At 43.4% G+C, this 27,649-nt stretch overlaps 1 protein-coding gene across 4 annotated transcripts in view; it reads right to left on the bottom strand.

Annotated features, from left to right (window-relative positions):
* CMYA5 (cardiomyopathy associated 5) overlaps positions 1-27,649 on the bottom strand; it is a 53,155-nt gene that overhangs the window by 19,592 nt on the left and 5,914 nt on the right. Inside the window, exons 2-7 of one of the 4 annotated variants that reach the window (XR_014503020.1) lie at positions 18,789-26,538; positions 15,158-15,253; positions 10,410-10,643; positions 8,167-8,219; positions 5,452-5,570; positions 222-371 (exon numbers count right to left, since the gene is read on the bottom strand). Coding sequence is in view for 2 of the 4 variants with exons in the window: in XM_083403554.1 (XP_083259680.1) it covers positions 222-371; positions 5,452-5,570; positions 8,197-8,219; positions 10,410-10,643; positions 15,158-15,253; positions 18,789-26,538 (8,372 nt within the window). In the remaining 2 variants the exon portion in view is untranslated. The remainder of the gene's footprint in view (positions 1-221; positions 372-5,451; positions 5,571-8,166; positions 8,220-10,409; positions 10,644-15,157; positions 15,254-18,788; positions 26,539-27,649) is intronic. The other 3 variants (XM_083403554.1, XM_083403555.1, XR_014503021.1) reach the window with 3 other exon arrangements.

The following is a 27,649-nucleotide window of genomic DNA, read 5'->3' as shown; positions in this document are numbered from 1 at the left end:
AATAACCCCAGGAACTGGAGCATAAGAAACAAAAGATCACTGATGTAGTGCACATTTTCTGTGGCTGATGAAAACTGCCAGTCTAAAACATTCTTAGATGCTATCATATTGCTTTTGTATCATGTCTTTTATTGCTTTTGATTTACTCCTATAATTTGATTCTATAAACTTTTCCCTCTCCAGCTTCTCCAGCCAGCAGAGAGGCACCATCACTCACGCACCACTTTGTTCTCTGTTTCCTGGGCATTCCTCCATACAATAGACCTGGAAAAAATCAATGACATCATCTTCATTCACAGTCCAATACACTGCAATCGATGTGCTTGTAGCTGAGTTTGGATCCTGAGGTTGTAATTTTGGAGTCTGTGGGACTGCAAGAAAATAGGCAATCAGTTATTCATACACCTCTCTCTTTGTTGAGCATTCCAGGCTGCAGCTAGGAATGGATAAATCTGTCAATATGTCTCATTTTTCTAGTTGTATATTCAGTCCTCCACGTTTCCACCATTTGCCATTTTTCTTTAAAAACATTCCTCATAATTCCTTAGCACTGTAGTGCAAATTTCTCTCTTAAAAAATATTTTTCTATATAGTTTTGAAGCAGAAGTGTATGACTCTTAGAACTGCCCTCCCAGCTGCTCAGGAGTTTGAGCCTTCAATGTACCATATTTTTCGCTCTATAAGACGCACCAGACCATAAGAAACACCTAGTTTTTGGAGGAGGAAAACAAGAAAAAAAAAAATTCTGAATCACAGAACAGCAAGAGGGATCTGGCTTCTGGGATAGACAGGCAAAGCCTCTTCAGGGCAGTGGGATGAAGGCTCCCCCTTCCCTCAAGAGGCTGCGTACGGCTAAGCCAGAAGCCAGGACAGCAGATGAAGGCTCCCCCAAGAACTGCGCTCCCTTTAAAGAGCGCACGGAGCGTATGTGTGGCTCTTGGGGGCTTTTCCCCGAGGAGGGAGAAGGGCAGCCCTTCTCCCTTCTCGGGTAAAAGCCCCCAAGAGCCGCACACACACTCTGCGCGCTCTGTAAAGGGAGTGCTGAGCAGAGCCTCCCGCCTGCATTCGCTCCATAGGACGCACACACATTTCCCCTTACTTTTTAGGAGGGGAAAAATGTGTCTTATAGAGCAAAAAATACGGTAACTGATCAACACCTTTATGGCCATTTGCGAAAATCTAAGAATGTGTCTATTCCACCTAAGCATGCAGACATTGGGGCTATTGATCCTAACTATGTAGGATGTCTGCAAAGAGAGGTTCAAAACCAGCATCTCTCAGTATTAAATTACTTGGTCGAACAAAAGAAAATACTCCCTTCCTCTCCTTCCTTGGCAGATTTCCATTTGATGTGAAATGAACATTAAGATCCACATTAAAAAAAAAAAGTTTTCTGCTTTCGGTTATTTTCTGATGCAATCATGAATTCCTGTGGCACTAACAAAGCACATGCTGACACCAGCAGATTTTCTGTGATTAAGGAAAAGAGCTGCCTGTCATTCAAAACATTCATCTTTCTCATCACGGAACAGAAATGAGATTATATTTCCTTATTTACTCAGGCTGGAGACAGAATAATTATTTCAGCGAGCATGAAAGCCTGTTAACCCACCATGGCAATGAAGTAGGTGCTAAAGTAGAGATGGAATAGTGTACATCACAACATTGGGGGGTTAGTTTCAACCCTTCCACACCCAATGCCATTTCCCCAACAAATTTCCCTCCAAAAAACCTGCTGTTTGCCCTATTTTGGAAATTTCCATTAAGAAAAGAAGTGCAGGGGGAATAACGTTATACACCTTCTTCAACATTGTGTTTCCCTATCAGATCCCACCCCAGGATTGATATTTTTTAAAAATGGATCCCCTGTTATTTAGTTTCACCCCCTTTCTACCATTTGAAGTTAACAAGTTTTTGCAGAGACTGGAAAATTTACGAAACAGAGATTGAAATCTGGTTATCTCGTTGTCGGAGTTCTGTCAGAATTGCACCAGCAACAAGTATACACACAGAGAATTGGTGTTGTTTTTTTTACTTATTGCAGGAAATTTTGACTGTTTGGCTTTGAGATATTGTGCATGTGTATATCATTATTATTTTGTGTATGTCATTATTATTTTGGTATTGTAAATATCATTTAAGACTCTCAAGTATTAGAAGGTCTGAGTTTTTTTGTATATTACTGTCAATGAAACCTCATACAGAGTTATTTAGTTTGTGATATACTTCTCTGTATTCATGGGGAAGTGGTATTGAGACTGAAAAATCTGAAAAATCTTTGTCTGGAAGCAACGTCGGAGCAAAAGAAATGAGGGCATACCTCACAAGGTACCAATGCTTCTTTCTAAAACATTTTTGTTGTGGTTCAGTTTCCATCACTGTAGTGATGGAACATCAGTCCATGTGAATTAGAGTTTTCACTTAGGCATGCAAGACAGGCAGCGGAAGAATCAAGATTTAAGCTCGAAGGGTTTCTGATACTCTTGAGAAGGACTTGCCCAAATAGCAGCTTCCCACACTACTGATTCAGCACTAATCGAGAAATCGGGTCCTCCCTTAAAGAGGGCACGTATTGCCGTGAAACCTGGACAATCGACACCCTGTGTTGTGGGTGGGTACAATTGGTCAGCCACAATAACCGATTGGTAGGTCCCTCAAAACTGGGTTCAATCTGGTCAATGGGATGCAGTCCAAACGGTTCGAGGGACCTTTTTATGTCCATGCAAGTGACCCAGAGCTTCCTCTTTCGGTGCATGCATTCGGAACACCCGCCCACCTCTCCCTACCTTTAGGGCTTGTTGTGCTTGACCTTGCTATGCCGTCGTGTGTCGTCTGTCGTTGGGACAGGGGCACGGCAGAAATTTCCCCCGCTTGGCTGAATGGCTGTTGCCATTTGGGTTTCGCCTGCAGCGTAGCAAATCGTCACAACTTGTAAGGTTGCGGATAGGCTCTGGTTCAGGTGATAGGGATGGGAGAACGCTCTCGCCATCCCTATGTGAAGGGTATTCCATTAAAGGAATCCAGGGACTCGATGGTTTGGTCAACCCCTGTGAGGGGGTTGTGCCCGTGCCTAAGTCCAGGGGGACATTTGGGTGGCTGAGTTAGCCCGTTCCCGGCTTTCTGCTTATCCAGGTGTTCACCCTTGGCTGACCTATGCTGGAATCCTGGGTCAGCGCTACCTGCATGGCAGGGAGCTAGTCAAATCAGAGCCAATGCAACCAATCACTTTCTGTGACCAATAAAGTTGTGGCCTAAATTCTGCCAAAAAACAAACCAAAAATTTGAGTCAAGTGTGAATTTATTGAGGGGGGAGGTTTCTGGGTCTGAACACACAAATGCAGGAAGTGATTCAGTTCTAGGTACAGGAAGTACAACTGCTGCAGAAAGAGATGAAAGAAGTTGATGCAGGACTTTGCACATGAATCCTTCATCTAGATGGAGTCACCAGGACTGAATCCACTAAACTGTGTAGTCTTCCACTGTGTTAGTGGGGATGTCTTTGGTTTCCCTATCAACTCCCATATGTGGTTAATCAACACACACTAGACACTCTCCAAAATTCTCTTTTAAAAAAGAAAATTGCTTTTCTTGTGCTTTTCAAATGGAAAACACTTGTATATTTTGAGGGAAGGTGTGAGATGAACTAAACAGCTGGCTTCTTGTGAAGAGACATATATTTATACACAGTGTCTCATCTTTACCTATGGGCAAATAGCAGGCGACCAATTTTTAAAACAGTAATTTGGATGGATTTTGTTGCCGTTGCAAACACAATTTGAAATGGTATCACTTTAAAAAGCTGGTTATACATAGCTGATTTTGACACCAAAATCTACTTTTCTCAAGAATGACACACACACTCTCTCTCTCCCAACAAACATAAAATTAGATGCTGGGGGAAAGGTGAAGGAGTGGGTGGCTGCAAATGAGCAGTTCTCAGAATTCATATTTCTTGTTAAAATGCTTTACAAGAAGTCTAATAAAGCGACATCGGTGGGGTGGAAAATTAGTTGCTTTCTGTGTCCCTGAAGAGGAACCAACCTATTAGATATGTAAAGGTAAAGGTAAAGGTACCCCTGCCCGTACGGGCCAGTCTTGACAGACTCTAGGGTTGTGCGCCCATCTCACTCAAAGAGGCCGAGGGCCAGCGCTGTCCGGAGACACTTCCGGGTCACGTGGCCAGCGTGACATCATTGCTCTGGCGAGCCAGAGCCGCACACGGAAACGCCGTTTACCTTCCCGCTAGTAAGCGGTCCCTATTTATCTACTTGCACCCAGGGGTGCTTTCGAACTGCTAGGTTGGCAGGCGCTGGGACCGAACAGCGAGAGCGCACCCCGCCACGGGGATTCGAACCGCTGACCTTTCGATCGGCAAGCCCTAGGCACTGAGGCTTTAACCCACAGTGCCACCCGCGTCCCTATTAGATATGTAGGACCATGCAAAGGACCTCAAAGGTAATCTGGGCCAACTCCCCGCTACCTCCAAACTGATGCAGGAAATCTCTAGCAAAAGAGGGATCCTTGCCTTCTTCCAAGGCAGACTTGTCCCTTCAGGAAGTTCCTGTCACAGATGCAGCTGCTCAGCACTGCTCAGAACATCAGAATTTGTTTGAGTCAAGGAGGGACAATGTGCGTTTCAGCCCCAGAAGGGACCTGAGGGCAAGGCATGTTGACGCTTCCTGGCCAGAAATAATTACTAAATAAAGAAGTATTTGCAGGGGCAATGTTAAAAGGTGGAAACTCCAAGCACAAGGAGAGCTTCCAGGGGAGATGAGCAGGCATGTGGTTGGGCGCTGTGTGAATGGGATGCTGGGCTAAAGAAGCCACTGGCCTCAACCAGCCAGCTGTTAAGTTAACAAGCTCTCCTTTTTCATATTGCCCCGGAAGCACAGCTCACTTGAACTCCTTCTTTGGGCCCTTGCTTATTCAGTGGTACCTCAGGTTACATACACTTCAGGTTACAGACACTTCAGGTTACAGACTCCACTAACCCAGAAATAGTACCTCGGGTTAAGTACTTTGCTTCAGGATGAGAACAGAAATCGTGCTCCGGCGGTGGCAGGAGGCCCCATTAGCTAAAGTGGTGCTTCAGGTTAAGAACAGTTTCAGGTTAAGAACGGACCTCCGGAACGAATTAAGTACTTAACCCGAGGTACCACTGTAATGTGCGAAGATGCTCTCCTCTACAGATGACTGGGGATCATGATTATTCCAGACCTGCAGGTGGCTTGTCTTTTCAGCATGAACAAGAAGTGATAGTTGCTCCTTCTCCAGTTTCCTCCTCCATAATCCAAGCACAATCAGGCTTCACTTCAGACTCAGCTGATTACTAATTACATGCAGAAGCCAGCAATGTCACATTTCCGTTCCTGTGTACATCTCCCCCCTTTTTTATTTTTTAGGTTTCATGCGTTTTCAAGCAATGCACCAAATGTTTGCACAGATTCTTACCAGGCATGTGTTTTAAGGTCTGGTTGCCATTTGCTGAGCCACTTGCAAAATGTTCAAACTGTGAGAAGGCAGGTGGTATCTTTTCCAAAGCCAGAATATTCTCCACTGCAGAAAGTAACCTATGCAAAGGGAAATATATACCCACTGAATATGTGTGTAACATCAACTCATGGTTTGCACTATGTACCTTTGAACCAAGCTCCCCTTTCCTTTCTGTCTTCTGGCAGCAATCAGAATATTGATTATCCCCCCCCCCCCTGCATGCAGGAAGAGAAGGCAGGCAAAACAAGTGGCAAGCAGCAGAATGAAGACACAGCTGCCCAATTCTCTCCTGCTGCCTCAGAACTCTTTAGGGAAAAGATGAATGTCTAGATTCTTACCTGAAAACCCTGTTTGGAATTAGACTAACAGGTTGCTCGTACTAAACCTCTCTCTTCTTCACAACTACTAAAAGTGCAGGAACCTTGACCTCTTTTTAATCTGCTAATAATAATAATAATAACAATAATAATAATATCCCTCTTTCCTCTAAGGAGCTTGAAGCAGTGTACATGGTTCTCCTTCTCCCCATTTTATTCTCACAACAACCCATGAGATAGATTAGGCTGAGACATAGCCCAAGCATGAAAGTCACCCAGTGAATTTCATGCCTGAGTTTGAAATTGAAGATATAGCACTGCCTGGCAGATGCGTAACTGCCCAGTTCTGGAACAGAGTAGTGTTCAGAATTAAAGTTCAATGCAAGCCCCTTAAGAAATGCAGGAGTTCAAATGCACAGACAATATCCTTTGAAGTGTTTCTTGAATGCAATAGAAAATTGACTGTAGCATCCAGGAAGCCGGCTGATTCCAAAGAGATAATGTACAACAGCTGGTGGTGAATCGCTAACAACCCCCAAAAAAGAAGGAAAAATGAAAGCAAAATGGATTAGAAGTAATTAGCTCTTATTTGCCGAGCTCATTTTAGAGAAGCAGAAAAGAATATATTTTTAACCCTGAGACAGAAGAAACATCCAAAGATTTTTTATGCAAAAGATTGGTGCCACTGAATGCAACTGAATTATTACTTAAATAGCAAATAGACAATGGTCTAGTTTGCACCTAATATTAAACCATGGTTTATTAAACAACAGTTTACTGTTATGTGGGAAACCAACCCAGCAGCTTAACTATGGGTTATCAACTATGCTTAAAGATTTCCCATTAACCAAGCTTTATAGCTGATTTATACAACTTAGCTATTGTGAATTATATTTCAGCATTCGGTGTGAACCCAGAGCTGCTCTTTAACTATGGGTGTAAAAAGCCGTCACCACCCAGAAGCTACGGAGCCATGAGTGAAGAACAGGTCTACCTGGCTTGCCTCTCCCTCCTTTAATGGAGGAAGGGAGGCATGAAAGGTGTAAGTCACTGTCTGTCCAATGCCCCAGCTTTGACTATGATTTATTGCAAGGGCAGCCAATGTGGTGCCCTCCTGATGTTTTGGATGACAACCCCCACAATTCCTGACCATTTCACATGCTGGCTGGTGCTGATGGAAACTGGAGTCCACAACTTCTGGGGGGCTGGGGCACCACATTGCTTACCCCTGTTTTCTTAACTGAACATGCTTTAGTGTTGTGTGTGAAAGAGGCTAATGAGTTTGCACTCCTTTAAATAACGCAAGGGGGAATTGCAAGGGAAAAGTTGCACTGTGTAAGCCTCACTGTTTCTGTTCAGGGTCCCAGCCAGCCATGATGGTTCATTCACTGTGAGAAGTGAAGCTACAGGGAACAAGGCAGAGGGCCTTCTCAGCAGTGGCACCTGCTCTGTGGAATGCCTTCCCATCAGATGTCAAGCAGATAAACAACTAGTTGACTTTTAGAAGACATATGAAAGGAGGTTTTTTATGGTTTGTCTTATTGTGTTTTTTATATTTTGTTGGGAGCCACCCAGAGAGGCTGGGGCAACCCAGTCTGATGGGCAGCATATAAATAATAAAATTGTTGTTGTTGTTGTTATTCCCCCACCCATTCCACTATTTTATTTGGCCTTGGAGGTTTTGGTAGAGCATGGGCAAAACAATATTATCAAATAACCTATCAACTGTCTGAAACGCCCCCCCCCCGCCCCCCAATAACCCTACAGTCTTATCTCTTGCCATAGATCATTTCCAAAGCCAAATAAAATGGTCCCTGGATTGATATTAATTTTACTATGGGGAGTAGCCCTTCTAAAAACAATCTCAAACTACACGCAGCTTCAATGTAATCCTCTTGGCAAAGGAAGCAGAAATACCAGGACAAGTTCAAAACTCACTGGCCTAGCAGGACTTCACTGTGGTCTAAATTTAGCTCAGCCTACTAAAGAGACGCCTAGGATCATTTTCATTAATATTTTATCTAACATTGAAATTAAATCAGCAAAACAGGAACACTCACAAATATTGGCATTTTAACAGAATGCATCTGGAATCTTAAAATGGTTGTGTACAGCCTGCTTAAAAAAAAAATCAGCTGCATAGATGCTATTGCAGGAAAGACAGAATTGAATAATGCCATATTTATTAGTATTTAAATGATGAATGAGAAAATGCATGCAAATATTTCAAACACTTTCAGCTGCATTACCAAGCACACAATTTCCTCCTTAATATCTGGCGAGGAAATGGCTGCATGCCTTCAGCGGAGCTTGGAAGTATTAAAAAGCATTCAAACATGCCGTTCCTAATACTCACTATAACGCACCAAAACTACATTTCATATACCTTTTATTGATTTCTTCTGATGACTATGGGAGGAAAAGGAACGTGGGAAGGAATAGATTAATGCGTGTCACAAAATTACACTGGGCATCAAATCCACAAGATCCCATTCACAGACATATGCCCCACCCCTGATATTGTACCACTTCAAATATGCACAGCTTTCCTAACCTCATATGCATTTTGCAGAAACCTGCCCTCCAGAGGTGCAACACCACAGTGGTATGCCTAATACCTGCATTTGAGACTTTCCAAGCTTCAATAACTTTATAACATGAAGAAGAAGAAGAAGAAGAAGAGTTTGGACTTGATATCCCACCTTTCACTCCTCTTAAGGAGTCTCAGAGCGGCTAAGAATCTCCTTTCCCTTCCTCCCCCACAACAAACACTCTGTTAGGTGAGTGAGGCTGAGAGACATGAGAGAAGTGTGACTTGCCCAAGGTCACCCAGCAGCTGCATGTGGAGGAGCGGGGACGCGAACCCAGTTCACCAGATTACGAGTCCACCACTCTTAACCACTACACCACACTGGCTCTGAGTTAAGAGCCCACCATGTATCCCTCAACCATATTGCATTTCAGATTACTTCCAGTTGTACAAACTAATTAACAATCGTATAGTTTCAGAGATGTGGGGGTTCTTCTTCTCCAATGTGCCAGATGTATAGCACAGGGGAGGAGGGGAATATTTATTCCAGAGGCCACATTTTCTTCTGGACAACACATATGCAGTGGTACCTCTGTTTCTGAACGTAATCCGTTCTGGAAGACCATTCGAGTTCTGAAACGTTTGAAAACTGAAATTCAATAGGCGACAGCTAGGCCTTAGGATCTCGCACTCAGGGGAAGCCTGTTTCTGTTTGACTTCTGAGGCATGTTCAAAAACCAAAGCATTTACTTCCAGTTTTATGGCATTCGAGTTCTGAAACGTTCGGCAACGGAGACGTTCAAAAACCAAGGTACCACTGTACCAGTGGCGGGTGGGGCAGGAAATGTAAAGGTTGCCTTGGTACAACAGGCTACTTTCACTTTGTACACACAATCTCACAATATTATAATCTAATTACTTATGTTGCTCATAGCTCAAATCCTGCCTGTGAGTTCATCATTCTATAGCATTTCTTTAAATAATCTGAAAATGGCATCCATTCTTCCATAAAACACTCATCATTAGATTCTCTTAATTTTGCTGTTAATTTTGATTGCTCTACATAGTCCATTATCTAACTTATCCATGAAAAAAGTGCTTTCTTTGTGGCAGCAATCTTGCATGGTGCTGCAAATTGTGCATTTTGGGGTGCCATGCCTGGGAAAAAACACTGTGATCCGATCTCTCATGGGTTACATGACTTGTGCAGGAGTGTGGTCCCAGAAGCTGGCACTCTAGTTTTAGTCCACTTTCTATTGGAGGTTATGGCATCGTTCAGAAAGTCTACTGCAGGCATAGGCAAACTCAGCCCTCCAGATGTTTTGGGACTAAAACTCCCATGATTCCTAGCTAGCAGAACCAGTTGTCAGGGATGATGGGAATTGTGGTCCCAAAACATCTGGAGGGCCGAATTTGCCTATGCCTGGTCTACTGTGCTAAATATTCATATTGGTTTTGAATTGTATGGAATTCTATTCTTTAATTCTATGGTATAAAAACTGTGATGCGATAACAGAAATAAAAGAAGGAACAAAAATATAATTAAAGATCACCCAGCATCTAGCATAGCACATTATGACTGCTACAACAGGCAGAGAAACCATTTAAGTGGTCTGCTGAGACCCCCAACAATTTTCAAGTGGTCCATGGGAGGAAAGGCACTGAACTAGGGTCACTACCTTAGAGCTCAACAGCACAATCCCATTTTTGCAATTCGCTTCCTCAGTGGGCCTTACTAAGTGGTAAGTGCAGAATTGGAACCTGACAGTGGATTCCTATGTGCATTTACTCAGGAGTAAGCTCTGCTGTGTTCCATAGGGCTTACTCTTAGGTAGGGATTGCAGCCTAATCCTCTGTAGTCTTATATAGGTAAGTGTGTATATAGGTTTGCAGCCTTCAATTTCTATCCCAGTTATGTGATGCGTCTATGAGTATTTGCATGTAGATTTAGAACAAATGGACATAAACTATATTCCTTTGTTATGTAGATAGGAATATAGCCTGTGTATATATATATTTTCAGCACAATGCACAATTTTTAGCAGCATTAAGTGTAATTTTATACTCACACTTAGGAAAACAAAATCATCCATTTCTTCAGTTTCCTTTAAGATCGCCTCCAACGTGTCCTTTGCTGTATCAATGTATTCTTGAAAATTAACCATTTGTTCATAAAGATACTCCATTTTGGCATTCTTTACTTCCTCAAAGCTCTGCTGCTTTCTGTCATGGTGCCCTATCACAGTCTTGATGATGCTTTCATTTTGCTCATCCAAAAGCTGCTCCTTTTCCTTACAGTTTTCCTAGAGGTTAAAAAAAAATTCCAGATGTTGGAAAGAAATAAAATTCATTGGTGAATTTTTCTCCTGAGCACTGGAGACTTCAGGGCCACTTCTCTCTGCTTAGATTGTTCCGTGGTGACTAGCAAAAGCTTTCCATGGGGTTCACAAAAAGGGTCTCTTTTAGTTCAGCCCAGAGACTATAGAGGGTTGAAAGGGAAATCACACAGTGATGTCAGGTGATTGACAAGTGGTTGGGCCTGCCAAGGGTGGGAGAATACAGGATCTGGCCCACTGGTCAGATCCAGTTCCCTACCCCTGCCTTATTTGTTAAGTAAGTTGTATAAGGTAAAAAAGGTAAAGGTAAAGGAGCCATGACAGTTACGTCCAGTCGCGAACAGCTCTGGGGTTGCAGCGCTCTTCTCACTTTACTGGCTGAGGGAGCCGATGTTTGTGCGCAGACAGTTTTTCTGGGTCATGTGGCCAGCATGACTAAGCCGCTTCTGGTGAAACCAAAGCAGTGCATGGAAACACTGTATACCTGGAGCAGAACCTATTTATCTACTTGCACTTCGTGCTTTTGAACTGCTAGGTGGGCAGGAGCTGGAACCGAACAACAGGAGCTCACCCTGTCGTGGGGATTCAAACCGCCAACCTTCCGATCGGCCAGCCCTAGGCTCTGTGGTTTAGACCACAGCGCCACCCGCATCCCATTTTGTATAAGGTAGGGTTGTCATATGTTCAGAATTTCCTGCCCATAGCCGGGATTGTTGTTGTTTAGTCGTTCAGTCGTGTCCGACTCTTCGTGACCCCATGGAGCAGAGCACGCCAGGCACTTCTGTCTTCCACTGCCACCCGCAGTTTGGTCAGATTCATTTGGTCAGATTTAGCCGGGATTAGGCAGTTGGAAACAGTAGTGTCCAGGTAGAAATCGCTTAAAAGAAGCTCAACAACTTTGGGTGAAACGAAAAAAGCTCAACAACTTCTGTGTCCAGATTTTTGACAACCCTATGTAAGGTATATGAGCTATTGTTCTGAATGCTTCCTTTATAGAGTAGAGTAGCTTTCTCCACCTGGGGTCCACTGGATGTTTTGGAATATAACTCCTTAACTGTACTAGCTAGGCCTGATGGGAGATGGAATCTGAAGCATCTGAAAAGCAATAGGTTGGGGAAGGCTGGAGAAGAGCTAACTACAGTGGTACCTCTAGATACGAACGGGATCCGTTCCAAAGCCCCGTTTGCATCTAAAGGTAAACGTAACTGGCGATGGCACGTCTGCTCGCACGTGCGTCGCTTTTCTCTGCTTCTGCGCATGCGTGTGACGTCATTTTGAGCGTCTGCGCATGCGCAAGCGGCAAAACCCGGAAGTAATGCACTCCATTATTTCCGGGTTGCCATGGAGCACAACTCAAAGTGTATTCAACCCGAGGTATGACTGTATTCCAATGTCATTTCCACCGTGATGTAAGGTGGGTTCAGAATTAAACTTCAGACATCTAAGAACACATTTTTAAAAGACTTCAAAATTGTAGAGGAGGACAGGACCGAGTGTCTCGTACATCAGCAGTGGCATCTCTAGGCCACATTGTGTCCTTTGCGTGCTGACTGTTCAATCTGCCACCTCCATGTTTCCATCCAGGCCGGGAATGAAAAGTTAAGTGCTATAGGCAGTGCTCTTTTTTTTCCTTAAAAAAAAAAAGTTTATGGGTACTCTCATTTTCAGGTCCCAGATTCATTCCTTGGCATTCCCAACTGAGTAGCTCTCGGGGACTAGGCAGGACTGGGAAGATCTGTGTCTGAGACCATGGAGAGCCTGCTGCCAGTCAATGTGGAACTAATGGTCTGATTCAGAAAAGTTGAACTAATGGTTTGAGAAATCCGCTCTACTTCCCAGTGGGGAGGAGTTGCGGTGGACCGTGTGGCCACCCACTCCCCACCGGGGGCAGGGGCCTTGTCTCCCGTTGCCTGGGGGATCCCGGCCACGTCAGAGCCCAGCCAGCCAATCCGCTGGCCAGGGAGGCGTGGCCGGGGCCATTTAAACAGAGGAGTGAGGCAGAGGACTTCCTCTCTGGCTCGCTTCCTCAATCACCCACAGACCCTCCCTACCTCCCTATTTTGCAGGTTAGGCACTGGCCTTGCTATGGACTTTGGTTGATCACCTTGGTTGTCCGAGGGGCCTGGTAGGAATTTTTCCACTTGGCAAATTGGCACTGGCCACTTGGTTTTCTCCTACCTTGTAGCAATCGTCACAACTTTGTTAGAGTTGCGGTTAGGCATTGTTTGTTTTTTTTTGAAATAATTTTTATTAACAGGCCAATCACATCACATTGTTCAAATCACATTAACTCCAAATTATACAGCCAAATTTTAAAATTTTGGGGGGGTACCCATACATCAAGCTCAGCACGAGTCCAAAATTCCAGATGACTCCAGACATCACTTATTTGCTGCTTTTATTAAACAGTTCCATCCAGTTCGAATCGGATAGATCTTTATTACCTTCTTTCTCTTCTTGTTGTTATCATTTATTCCTTTCTTTGCAATCTCTGATGGTTTTCACAAACAGATTGAAGATTTGGCGTCTCTGTGTGGGTTTTGTGCTCTTCCAAGCTCAAATTATTCAGGAACGACCTCTGTTAGTCTTCGGTCGGTCCATTATTTTTCCTCAGGCTAGCACAATAAATCAGACATTATCAGGGGCTCTGTCAGGTCAAACTTGCATTCCAGCCTTCTTTCTTTTTCAAAGCCCTGAATCTCTTCCCCCCTCGTCTGTTCTCCTGCCAGCCTGTCTTTGCGAGACGCCATGTTTTTTTAACTGCGTCATAGGAATTTTCCTCCTTCTCGCCTTTCAATCTTCTCGTATTGTAGTCATTTCCCCCACACAGTTTTAAAGTTCTGTTTATGTTTTTTTAAAACGCGACGATCTTATTTCTTTCTACGGTGGAGGATTATTGTAGTCATATCATGCAAAGGAATTTAAGAGAGTTTTTTCCTCCACCCCCCCCCCTTCGTTCCAGCCTTACGTTCTCATGGTGGTAATTCATCAAGAGATTTACTTATCCATCCGCCACTCCCGATCACAGAGATGCATTAGTCAGCAGTCCTTATCTCGAGCCTTACTTGATATATGTGCTTCAGCCTTCTTCTGATCCGTTATTGCCAATTAGTCCAATTATAATTCCAGGCTGAAGCAACCAGCACGCGCTGATTGGAATCGGCGTCGGGAAGATCTGATTCCATCGAGGGCTTTTGCCAAGTGTTCCACACCCCCGTCTCTCGGATCAGGGGGTGCATTATGAACACCGCTGGCAGGGCAGCCCCCCCCATACCCTTGGGGGGGTAGGAAGGCTGCCTACTTCCCATAGCAGCCCCTTAATACCTCGTATGGGTCAGAGAGATGTTATTGTCGGCCATCTTCCAACGCGCCACCTAGTGGCCCCCCGCGGTTAGGCATTGTTTGACCTTGTGTGGGGGGAGGGGAGGTGTGGCCATCACCTGCCCCTCCATGCTTAAGGGTATTCCGTTAAAGGAATCTGGGGGTGTTGATCTAGTCTGAAGCTCGGCTGGGGGCCCCGACGGGAACACCAAAGGGGAACTTGAGTTGGTTCACGTCGACAGGGCTCCCCCTACCGGTGGCTTCCCTTACTGGACTTCCTGCACAATGGGCAAGAGTCAGATATAGTCAGGTCCAATCAATGCCTAAGCCAATACCGCTCACATTCTGTAATTTCAATAAAGTTGTGGCCCAAATTTGCCCAATAACATAAACCTAATATCGGTCTTTGTGTGAGTTATTTCCAACAAGGGGGTGGCTGTGGGGTCTCGACACGCAAAGAAAGAAAGAAAGAAAGAAAGAGAAAGAAAGAAAGAAAAGGAGGTGGCAAAGTGAGAGAGTGATGAGGAGGGAGAGAGGAGAAGGGCATGACAGAATCAGAAAAGTGTGTGGTTAAAAATAAGGGAGAGAAAAAGGATAGCCACACTCACTTTCAGTTCCTGCCCTGCCCTCTGCTGTCATGTAGCTCTCAAGAGATTAGACCTGAGGGAACGAAACGCTTGGCAGGAGAGAAAAACCACCCACCCTTGGGCTAAAAGATTGATGGTTGACTTGAACCCTTCAGTAGTTTTATCTATTTATTTGAAAACTGCTTAATATTTTAAAAATCTCTAAGCGATATATAACATAAAAACAATAAGCAATATCATAAATACCAATACAGAATCTAAAAACAGTAGTATAAAGCCACGGAAATGCAAAGGAAACCAGAAATCCAGAGGATTCGATGAAATAATTTGAACTGAGTTTGTCTCTTTGACAACCAGCTTCTGAAAGGCAGAAGGATGGAATGTTTCATACAAAGCTGGAATGAGTTTTGTGTCCATGTGTCCTTGCATGCTGTTAAAAGTCACCTCTTCTGTAGAAAGAAAATGTTATGTTCATATTGTGGCCCATCCAGCTGAATAATTGTTTTTTTAAAAAAATCTCAACAAAAATAAATTCTCAACAAATGAGAAGGAAGGCAGATGCCACACACTTACCTCGAGAGAATTAAACAGAGCCTCAATCTCACTGACAAACCCCTCGATCTTCAAAGATCTTTCTTGCAAAACATCTAGGAATCCATCCAATTGGCTCTGAAATATTAAAGTTTCACAACCATCTAAATAAAGTGGTCAGGGAGTTGCGAGATGGTGCTATTATATTTTACATAAAAACTAGACCAAAACAAAATGTTTAATCTCAGAATGCATCCTATGGCTCAGTGCTTCATTAATATACTACAAGGATCAGACCCATTGTCCTGGTAGCATCCCACTGACAATAATTTCCCAAATCTCTACCTCTGGGGATCACTGTCCCCAGAGGGGTCTCGGGGACACTTGGTGAGGTTGTGCTAGAACAAAAACCACACTGCAGGATAAGGAAAATTATACAAATGGGTGTGATGAATTTAAGCCAGGCAATAAGTATCACAAAAGATTAAATAAATTGGAAGGCACTATGGGGGTTTCTTCATTTTTCCTTTCTTTATGCAGCTTGAACGTTTTCATAGATTTAAGCAGTAAACTGATCAATCCACTAGAGCTTTAGTTGATGAATTAATTGTCATTAGAGGGGTGAGACTGACAGGCAGACTTTAAAGAAAAACCACCTGCCTTGGCTTTGGGATATTACGAAATGGAAAATAAACTATTAAAGATGGCCTCTCCTTCTAGCAACAAGAGATTGTTAATTCAGTGATGAAGCCATACCTTCAAAAGGCACTCAGGCTGAAGTTTGGGCAATACACAGTTTTTAATAAATGGAATCAATTAAGCAAGCAGTTCATTTAAGAACATAAGGTGAGACCTGCTAGATCGGGTTCAAAGACTCACCCAGAAGCACCCTGTTCTTACCACATGCCCATGGGAAGCCCAAACATGGAACCTCAGCCACAACAGCACTCTTCCCACTTGCATACCTGCCAAGTGCCCCAGAAGAAACAGGACATCCTATTTTTTCATGCAAGGCCATTTGGGGTGCAGTGATCTTGCACTGGAAAAAAACTCCCAGTTTTTCGGGGCTGTATTTTTGGGTGTGGGGCAACAGCGAGATGCAGGTCACATGACTTGCCCAGGCACACATCCTGAAAGACACCTATCCCAGTTTGGGGTCTCCAAAAGTTGGACAGTATGCATTTGTGATTCCCAGCAGCTTGTGTTCAGAAGCATAAAGGCTTTCTTATTACAAACAAAGGCCTATGCCTGCCTTCAAACCAGTAAAATAATCTTCATTAAATGATATCTAAGTGACTAACAGCCTGGTTTTATTTATTTTTTTGATCTGCTTTCTTTCCTGCGCTTCTGAAGCTGTTTCTCAAAAGCTGCCCAGGATGTGGTTCTTGAGATAATAGAGACAGCACTCATGAGTTATAACTGTCTGCCATGCAGGAGCCTCCTTGACCTTCCTTTGGTGCACTTGGCCATCTGTTCAAAAGCAGTTTGTGTTTTCATAAACACTCTTGACTATAAACAGATTCCTCTATATGCCTAAAAAGGAAGGTTAAAGGAAGGCTGGAAATTAGCATCACCTATGAATTATAAGGGATGCGGGTGGCGCTGTGGGTTAAACCACAGAGCCTAGGACTTGCCGATCAGAAGGTCGGCGGTTCAAATCCCCACAACAGGGTGAGCTCCCGTTGCTCGGTCCCTGCTCCTGCCAACCTAGCAGTTCGAAAGCATGTCAAAGTGCAAGTAGATAAATAGGTACCACTCCAGTGGGAAGGTAAACGGCATTTCCGTGCGCTGCTCTGGTTCGCCCGAAGTGGCGTAGTCATGCTGGCCACATGACCCAGAAGCTGTACGCTGGCTCCCTCAGCCAGTAAAGCGAGATGAGTGCCGCAACCCCAGAGTTGGTCACGACTGGACCTAATGGTCAGGGGTCCCTTTACCTTTTATGAATTATAAAATGCACAGCAAACTATACTGTGTGCATAAATAGGGGGAAATCATTCTTCACTTCCAAGGTGAATGTGTTTTTGTGGGGAGAGAAATGTTTAATTCCGTGCGCCCCCCAATAGCCACCATCAATAGCTTATTGTACTGAGCATATTGCATAGCTGATGAAAGCTGAAGCAGTGAGAGTTCTGTTGTCTGAGTACCAAAGAACATGTGGATAGTGGAAATGAGACACACTGGTCAAGGATTAAAAGCCATCTTTTTCCTGGTGAAGCAGATCACATGAAGGCTAGATTTCATTCCTGGCTCCCTCTCCAAGTTACAGAGCCAGGGGATGATGTCATGGGACATGCTCAAGTCCTTTGACTTTGAAGAAACCACTCTAGGGAATGAAATGGAGGCATGTGACTTCTTTGATATTCTTAGCAACTGCTTATCTTTCACTGTTGTAGTATGATTCTCTATATACTGAGAAGGAGGCGCTACTAAAAATCAATGGGAATTTGGCTATGTATATCAATGGATTTCACCCTTTAAAAAACAAACATAAAAAACCTCTTCACTGGAGTCAAACGTCATGAAAGGGCATGTTAGAAATCTTGCCAGGCAAGCCATTCTTTTTTTCAGCCTCTATCCATCATCTGTAAAATGTACATACTAATGCTAGCCTGCCTACGCTTGAAAGCCCCCTCAGTTTCAAATGTGATTTTCCATAGGGCCCTGCTGCTGTATCAGTGCTGGTACAAAGACACCCTTGAGTAGTTGTGCTTTTATTTGGATCCTAATCAATGGCTTTTTAAATAGGGATACTCAAGATCTGGTTAATCTGAGTAGGCATCACATTGAAGTCTGTATATTAGAGAAAGCCAACCAGTTACCTAGATTCAAGAGGACCAACAAGGAATCAATGTGCTTATTTAGAACTAGGCAGAACCACCATACCATTAGGCAGAATAAGAAAGACACCTTAGGCAACTCGTGCTGGGGTGGAGTGGTGTTAGCAGCCTCACACACTTTCCCCTGCACCCACTAACCTGCACTGTACATAAGTACAGTGGAGGATGCTGCCCAATCACCAGTGCTGAAGGAAGACTCAATGTCCCATCTGGTTGGATTATGGATGTAGAATGGTGGAGAGGGAAGTGCCATCTTTTCCTTCAGCTCAGGCAGGAAAACGTCTTGGACCAGTTCTGCAAATAGGACTTTAAAATTCCAAACTAAGGGCCAAAGCAGATGCAATGCAGGAAAGCCATCATTGGATCACCCAGCTAATTTTGACTAATTTTGATCAGAGTGGAGGTCCTAGCACAAGGGATGTATTTTTAGTATTTGCAATCTATCTAGCCAGAAAAAAAAGAGGTGACCACTCCCACACAAGGGGCTAAGAATATAGTTTAATTGTGAAAGCACTTTCATTAATGCTGTTGCGCCTGGTGTGTTTCCAAGCAGAATTGCTCTTCCTCAGAGACAACTGTGAGACAAATTAAACACGATGGGTGATATCCAATGTTGGTCATAATCAAAGTAGATCCATTGAAAATCAATGGCTTTAATCTTAGCCTGTTTATGACTAACATTGGATGTCACCAAATATATTCTGCCTACATTAGGTCACTAACCTTTATTGGCTTGTCTGATCCTGCAGTGTATCTTATATAGTGAAGCATCCCCAGTTAGGCATCAGTTTCAATGAGAACACAGGGCTGTAATTCCAAAAATGTTAATTGCTTACCTTTAATTCAGTCACAGCTGTATCCAAGTTTGTCACAGTGTGGTCTTTATGCTCCCCAGAAAGCTTGTCCTCAGCAGAGATGGGACATCTACACTGGCGGCAATAACTATCTAACAGTTCATGATCCGATTCTTTCTGTAGGACTTCAGTTTCTGGAACATTTCTTGGTAGCTTGTCGAGACCCATCAACTGAAATTCTTCTTCCTCAGCATATGTATTTGCCTCTCTTTCATTCACAAATTCATAACTATCACTAATGCGGTCTGAGGATTTTCTGTCATCAAACAGCAGCTCTTCATGAACCACTTCTGATGATGTTTCTTCCTCAAAGACATCATCTCGGCTAACCATTTCATAGTCCATGAGCTCAGCTAGATCTTCATCAATGTCACTGGACTCTTCCTCTTTAATTGAATATAATGGATAGGTATCAAAATCATGTGACAACAGAGAGTAGTCCAGTTCCCCAAAAGGCTTGTCAGAAATTGCTTCAGGTGGTGTTTGGTATGCTGCTTCTCTGTTGGACTCAGTTAGATCACCCACAATATTTTCTCCAACTCTTTTTTCAGATGTTTGTCCCTCAGTGTCCCTACAGAGAGTATGCTTATGGTCTAAAGGTTGTGCGTCCTGTGCTATTAACTGGTCTTCTGGTTGTCCCTCACTTTGCCAGGGAGGGCTAACATGGTGCAATGCTTGAGATTGTGTGCTTTCTTCAACAAGTTTTGGGACAACCACATTATCCATTTCATGAGCACCTGTTATTTCAGATTGCTGGTTTTGGCCAACTGCAAAACAGGCAACTTCCTCTGACTCATCTTGTGCAGATGTTGCATTTTCAAAGACACTTGCTGCATAATCAAGTATTGGACAAGACTCCTCATCGCTCGTTTCTTCTGGTAATGCTTGGCCTGTTTCTTCAGGCATGGATTCTTCTGCACTTCTTTGAGTGCTGTCATCATTACTTGCACCTGAACCAAAGAGCCCACTTCCAAAAGGAACTGCATGTGTGGGCTGGCAAGTTTCAACTTTTATGTCACCCATGATCTCAACTGGCCTATCTATCAATGCATCATTCAACCCCTCCAAAATTCCTTTTGGAGACAAGTCCTCTGTTTCCGCATGTGTTTCAGCTAGAATGTAAACAGGCTGAGACTCCTTGTCATCTAATTCATAGTCACCTTTTGAAACTCTTGCTTGATTTAAGGCTTTTACAGTCCTAGGCTCATCTTTTAGAACCTGTTCCTTCTGGGATTCTTCCAAATTTGGACCATCAGCTTTAGAAACATCCCTTTCAAAGCCCAAGGATTCCTCTTCTCTTCTCTGACGGAGTTCCTCATTACTTGCTCCTGAACCATAAAGCCCACTTCCAAAAACAATTTCATTTGTGGGCTGACCATTTCCAACTTTTATGTCGCTCATGATCTCAGCTGGTCTATCTACCAATGCCTCATCCAGCCGTTCCACCGTTCCCCTTGGTGACGAGACCTCCGTTTCAGCATGTGCTTCAGTTAGAATGTGAAGAGACTGAGGCTTCTTTTCACTTGGTTCATCTGCACATTTTGAAACACTTTGTAGGGTTAAAGCTTGTTCATTAATAGCTTTATCTTTTAGAACTTGTTTCTTCTGGGACTCTTCCAAAGTTGGAGTCTCATCTTTAGAAGCATCCCTTTCAAAGCGCATTCCAGTACCATCATCTCGAGTAGGGACTCTGGTGTGAGCGGATACGTCAATATTCTCAGTCTCTTCATTTGGTGGATATTTATGGCTATCTTCCTTAGGTTTTCCCACAGCTTCTTCATAGAGATCTTTATATAAAAATGCCAAAGTAGGTGGCACCTCGAGAAGCTCAGGATTGACTGCAGTGGCAGGCAAAGAAATTAATGGAGACTGGGATAGCACATCTTTTTGTGTGTTAGATATGGGTTCACCCGCTAAGTTAAGCTTATCCTCTGTGTTTTCATCCTTTTCCCTAACAGCATCAATTATTTCACCTTTGATTAATATTTTTGAAGGGTCTTCATGACTAGCTGTTGTGTTTTCTTTCTCGGCCATTCTAGTGAAGCCTTCATCCAAATCTCTTTCTAGTGAAGAAAACTCTAAAATATTTTTTGTGCCTGCAGCTGGAAGTGTTGCAGAATTTTCTACGGTAACTTCAAATTGCCTCTGTACTACCTTAAAAGACTGTTCGTTTCCTGTCTGGATGAAGCAGGTCTCATCAACGACAGTATGCTTTTCGATGTGATCTATACCGTTATCATTTACACCACCATCTTCATTGCTTTCTTGAACAATAGAATCTTCCTTTTTCATTTCTACACTTTCTTGGACCCCCTTTTCCTTGACAAGTTCATTTGATTTGCTTTCCTTATTTTCATGATTGTCCTCTTCTATGCCTTCTGAGGTTTTTACACTTATTTTGCACCTTGAAAATTCCTGGTCAATAACCATATCTCCAGCATCATGGAATGGTTTTCTTTTCTGCAGTGCAGCTGTTTCCAGGTATTCTAATCTCTCCGGCATATGCTTCTCTTCTTCTTTATCAGCTGAAGAACTGAGTGGAGCAGCATGAATATTCACTACCTTGTTACCTTCAGAAATCTCTTTTCCTCGACGAAGTTCAGCAGCAGGTATGGCTTCCTCCCTCAGTTTCTCGTGATCTTTTAATTCCTTTTCAGGTTCTTTCAAAGTTATCTCCGCACTAGGCAAACACTTGATTTCTTCCGTTTTCAAAAAGTCTCCTGCGCTAATTTGGATTGTCTTGTTGTCAGTCGTATGTGAGTCTGCAGAAGATACTGAGGAATGCAAGTTGTGTGTTAAAATATAATTTATGGGCTCTGGTATTACAGCATCAGAAGGCTCATTTGGAATAAAATTAGGTAGCGTAGGAGTCTCAGAAATATTTTCCCTTTCATCTCGATAAGGAACATCTGCTTCAGGTTTACTAGCAAACTGTTCCACTTCAAAATGTGTTGTAGGAAGCTCAGTTTCTTCGTTAATAGTTACATTTGTCTCAGGGGGGCTAGTTGAAATGCTTTCTGATCTTTCTATTAACAAATCAGCTTCCTTGAAAGGAGGCTGACTGTCTAGATTCTCTTTTTCTGAGGTCAAAGTAGTATATATTTTCTTTGCCTTAGCAAAGAGAAAGGCTGCAAAAGACGAGGGTTTTTCTGGCATCACATTAGCTACTTCGGGAGGACGCTTGGTCTCTTGTTCCTCAACTTCTGCAATTCGATCCAGTGAAGCAGAGCTGGATTGATCCAATAAAGATGCTGGTGAGACCGATGCTGGTTGTGAACAAACTTCCTGCTCCTCTGCTTTCTCAGTGAGAAGAGATGCATCTGGTGGTGGCTCTCCTGGGAATTGTGTTTCTGTGGAATAAGATGAGTCCAAATGTTCCAGATCCAGTGATGCAGTTACCAGTGGATGCTGGACTTTCTCATTTTGCTGTACTGACAAAGCAGACTGTTTATGTTCTAACTTGACAGCTTCAGTCCTTGGTGCCTGGATTTCTTGCTCCATAACTGCATCCGTCAGCTCTGATAGCTTAGAAACTCCAGAATCCACTTCTGCAGTTTTGTAAAAGTAGCCCTGACCTTCCTGTGATTCTGTCTCATCAGGAAGCTGCGATGAATCCTGAACAGCTGCAGAAGAGTAAGGCTGAGCCCTTTCCACCTGGGATTCTTTTACTAACTGCAGTGAATGTAGGTGTTCCAACTCCTGTGGTAGGTCAGGTGACTTTAGAGGAGCATCTTCCTCCTTTGTCTCTTCAGTGCCCAAAATTACCGTTCCTTGGTTTTCTCTTTCTCCCTTGTGATGCAGTATTTCTTCATGTACAGATGGTACAATGGAAGGTGAATATAGGGGAGTTTCTTGCTTCTGGATCTCTTCAGTAGAATTCAGCAAGTTCAAATCTTCTAGCTCTGGTTGTGCTGTTTTGGGGCAATGCAGCTCAATGTCCTGGCTCCTTGCTTCAGGCTGTGCTGCAACAAGCAAATGAGACTGACCGCCTTGCACATCTGCTCCTCCAGCATCCAGATGTTTTGACTCTTCCCTCAGAAGTGAATGAGACTGATCTTGGTTCTCTTCTTCAGCAACAGCAGCATATGATGAAATTACTTCCTTAGAAAGTTGTTCTGAGGATAAAGGTGAGGAAGGAGGAGCTATTTCCTTTACTTCCTCAGAAACAAAATCTTCTGGAATGGAATTTGATTCCTTTGGCGTCATCTTTGTGTCCACAGGTGACACAAGTGGCTCTCGCTTGGCTTCACTAATGAGGAAGGCTGCAAAGGACACTGACTCATCTGGTGCCATTTTTGGAGTTTCAGGAAAGGGGGTTTGATTTTCTTCTATCTTGGCTTTATCCTCAAGAACTGAGGAAGAGTAGCTTGACTGCTCATTTAATGCATTTAATGCCTCATTTAATGCATCAGATAAATAGCTTTGGCTCTCCTGTGTTTCTGAACCAGCAGTAGGATATCCCAATTCAGGTGTTGGCGTTAAGAGTGGGTAAAATTCAGATTCTTTTCTTTCTGATGAGATGAGGTGTTCATCTTCTGATTCTGGAGACACAAACTTGTGTGACTGAAGGTTTCCTTCCTCTGTGTTCTGAGCTGGGAAAGGTGCCTCTAAATGTTTTTCTGATTCAGACACTTTATGTGACACTTTCAGATAGCCTTCTTCCATTTCTGCAGTGACAACCTGAATAGCTTGATATGTCACCTCTTTCAATACTGGTTCTGTAGTGTCGCATTTCTCTGATTCAACCTCGGTGTATGGTATACTTAAAGAACCAGATTCAAGGGCGGCGGCTGCTGCTGCTGCTGCTGCTGCTGCTGCTGAAACACACTGGTCTTCCTGTGGTTCTGTTAAACAAACTGACTGGGATAAATCTTGTCCAGTTGCAGATAAATGAGGCTGGATCTCATTGACCTCCATTTCCACCTCTGACTGCAGTTTACTGACTGATTCCATTGGAAGAACTGTACGTGATAACTGATGAGTCGTTTGCTCAATCTCTGGCTCCATCCTCCCTTGTTTTCCTGGCATGAATACAGGATGCAGTGAAGGCTCAGTGATGGATTTGTCAAGATGCCTCTCTTTCTTATCTGCATCATCAACAGAACGCGATGCAGTTGCTTCTTCTAAGGGAAATGATGCAGAGGAACCCTGTTTAATGCTCTGCATTGTTGATTCACATTCAGCCGAATGTTCTGGTTCAAACTGTGTGGTTGCAAATAAAGGAAACCAACCATCTTGCTGGCTTTCCTCATCCTGGTCCTCAGAACTCAGCTTTGCATCTGAAGGTGGGCATTGCTGGTTTTCTTCTTTTGCTGCTTCTTGGGGTGGAACAGGTGCTTTACTTGGATGTTCTACAGATAAAGGCGAAACCAGCTGAGTTGTTTTCCTGTCTATGGCAACATCCGGCTCTCTTGAAATAGACACTGATTCTTCTGATGGAACTTCTGTGGGAGACAAGGGATGGACTTCTACTTTTGTTACTTCAGCCGTTTGGAAGGTGGCAGTGGGAAGTGATACTTCTGCTGTTTCAGCAGCTGTCTCGGGAGAACAAGGCAAGCTGTCTTTTTTCTCCATTTTCTCTGCTGGGTAGGGTAAAGCAGAGCATCGCTGTTCTGAAAACAGTGTTACAGTTTCTAGTGAAGGCTGCTGAGTCTCCAGCATGTCTACCTTCTCAGCCGATGAAACAGATGACAGTTGCTCTGAAGAGTCGAGTGCTTCGGCAGGAGAGTTTGCACTGACTTCGTTACCTTTGAGATGCAGTGGTTCCAAGAGTTCAAATCCCTGTGTTGCCTTTACAGGTTCAGAGATGACTAGATGTTCGCTTTCTGACTGTGCACATGTTAGAGAGTGTTGCTGGATTTCCTCTCTCTGTGCTTCGGGAATAGGGAGTGAAGACTCTAGCCACTGAGATCCTGGCTGTGGTGGCTGATTTTTAATTTCACTTCTTGAGTGCAGTGCATCTGACTGTTCTGGCTGTAGCGATGCTGTCACAGATACCTGTGTCTCAACAGTTTCCTTTGCCAAATCTGGTTCCAGGTGCTCGTTTTCTCTTTTCTCTGCTTCACCCATGAAGTGTGTGGGCTGTGAAAGTCCAATATGTTCCTCTGCAACTTCACAGGAATCACTCTGAGTTTCCTGTGTTTCTATTCTGCTCGCTGCAGAAGATAAATTGGGTGCAGTTTCAGCTTCCCCAACTTCCCATTCTTTCGACGAATACATCAAATGTGCCGGCTCTGCTTGCAAAAGTGTGGTTGGTTGCTCCTGCGCCTCTTCTTTCTTTGAATATTCCGCCTCCAGCTGTTTCTCTTCTTGCTTTTCTCTTTCACTAACTGGAGGAGGTAATTTTGCCTGCTCAGGCACAGGCTCTGGGGGTTCAGGTGAGCAAACAGGGAGGTCTTGCTTCCCTGCCTCTTCAGCAGAATGCAACAAGCCTGAATCTTTGATCTCAAATTGAGAAGGGATTGTGAAGCCAATATCTGGGTTTCTGATTTCAGTAAAAAGAGAATCTTGGGACTCATACTGCTCAGCAGCAATATTATTTGGGTACTTCACATCCTGAGCTGCAGATTCTGATAGCTTAGAGAAAGTTGAGTCATCCTGATTCTCTGCTTCATTAGCAGGCTGGGAAAGGGGTTTGGTAGAAACAAGTGGAGGAGGCTGCATTTCCTCTGCCTCCGCCTCCTCCTCCTCTGTTTCAACAAGGAGGCTGGGCAACTTTTCTGACACAGTATTTGCTATATTAGAAAGCTGAGATTGCTTTCCCCTTTTCTCCGTTCTGTCATGACGATCTGGTGAAGCAAACCTTGCCTGTTCTGGGGCTGTCATTCGCGTGGCAGGGGAATGTGATTCAGTGTCCAGCTTCTTTGCTCTGGCAGTATAGAGCGGTGAAGTTGGTGGTACCATTTTGGAAGCCTTATCCGGAGGTTCAGGCAGAAAAGACCGCCGCGCTCGCTCCTCATCTCTGCTACGGGGAACAGTCTTTGCAAGCATTGCCTGCATACGCTTGAGGTGCAGGATTTCCTTCTGGTTATTCTTAATGGTGGCTTGTTGTTCAAGATGCTTTAAAGATGCCTGGAACATGGCTTGCCTGGTGAATTTTTTGGGTGGTTCTCTTGGCTTCCTGATTACAACAACTGTAGGCGGAGGCAAATCTATATTGTTCACCCGCCGGAAAATCTTTTTATTTCTTTCTTCCAATGCTGCGGTGAGCAGCTGAATCTTAGCTCTTACCGTTCCTTCGAGGGGCAGCTCTGCCTTCTTCATGAAAACATTTTCTTTTTCTTCCGGCAATGGATCCACCACTTCCTGTGTAATTTGTACCAAATAGTTTTTTATCTTTGAAGGTTGCACTTGAAGGGTCCATGACTGTGGATCAGCAGGATCTAATTCTCTTTCCAATGCTTTTGCTTCTGTTGGCCTTCCAGAAAAGCCACGTTTTTCATTGTCTGGGCCCATTTTTTCATTTGGAGACAGGGGCACCTGATATGGTGAGTTCCTTGTTCTTTTCTGTACCATCTTTCCTTCATCCATCAAAGATATAGATTTCCCTGGAGGACCTTCCATGTAGGAGTTTTCCATACTATAAACACCAGACGTAGCACTAGTTTCTGAGGCTTGGGATGTGGAACATCTACTTGAACTTGTCTCCCACGTCTGTGCACTATCTTCACTATGAATGGCATCCATGGCATCCGATTTTACCTCTTCATTCTGGTTAAGGCTTTTTAAACTGCTAAAAAAACAGATTTTAAGAAACTATAACATTATTATTATTATTATTATTATTATTATTATTATTATTATATTTAAAACAGAATCACAGAAGATTAAAATATGTCAATTACAAGTGTTTTTTATTATTTTCTATTACAGCACATTATAGCATTGACTGTAAGTGTGATCTCATGAAAAAGAATTTTCATTTATTCAAGAATAAAAAACCTGCACCCTGCCTACTTTCTAAGGAATGCAAGGCAGCTAACAAGTTATAATGCAACAACAATGTATTTTTTAAAATCCTCTAATTAAACCCCCATAATAAAAAATAAAAACCACAAAATCACAACAATTCCAGCAAAGCCAAGCACCAGACAATCAGCTGTCCATCAGGGTTTCCCACAGACATTCAGGTGGCCCTTGAAAGAAGAGGATGCTGGACTAGATGGGCCATTGGCCTGATCCAGGGGGGCCCCTTGGAACAGATGCTGCCTGAAGCCATATAGTGACAGAGGCTGATGCACCTCATTTGTCAAGACACGCCACTCAGAAGGGTGCAAAAATGTATTTTTCAATAGAAATATAGTACATCTCACCATAGTGTCTATGTGCCTACTCATTCTGATATTTATGCACTAAAAGTTAATGGGCAACTTCAAAGTCCCTGCTCTTCCTTTTTGTGGTTCCTCCTCTTTAAACTGGACAGCCCTTCAGACAGAGGACTCCTTCAAAGGGAGAAGTGTCCTCTGTAAAGTAGGGCACATGGCCACCCTGTAAGATACAGAATACGTGCCTTTCAGAGTTGGATACCTATCTACATTAATCTAAGGTGTTTCAGTTAAAACATGAAAGCTATGGGAAAATATTAACCCAACTAGAAACCAGGCTCTTGTTGCTTGAATAGAGACAAACCATTGTTTTAGATCTGTTTTAGACTCTTAAAATTAAACAGGGGAGAAAGAAAGGTGAGAGAGGATCATAAACAAATATGTTGACAGGAACAGTATTTCTGCTGCATTATACGCAGAAGTCTCCTGGCTCCTCGTCCACTGCCTCTCTCCTATCCCTGCAATATGTACTAGGATAAGAGTTCTTGCTTTTAACTAGAAGAAATATTGACCAGGTAC

This window comes from Podarcis tiliguerta (assembly GCF_965153285.1).
Source record: "Podarcis tiliguerta genome assembly, chromosome: 11".
NCBI lineage: Eukaryota > Metazoa > Chordata > Lepidosauria > Squamata > Lacertidae > Podarcis > Podarcis tiliguerta.
The sequence above is the reverse complement of the archived record's forward strand: the minus strand, read 5'-3'. Positions and strand labels throughout refer to the sequence as shown.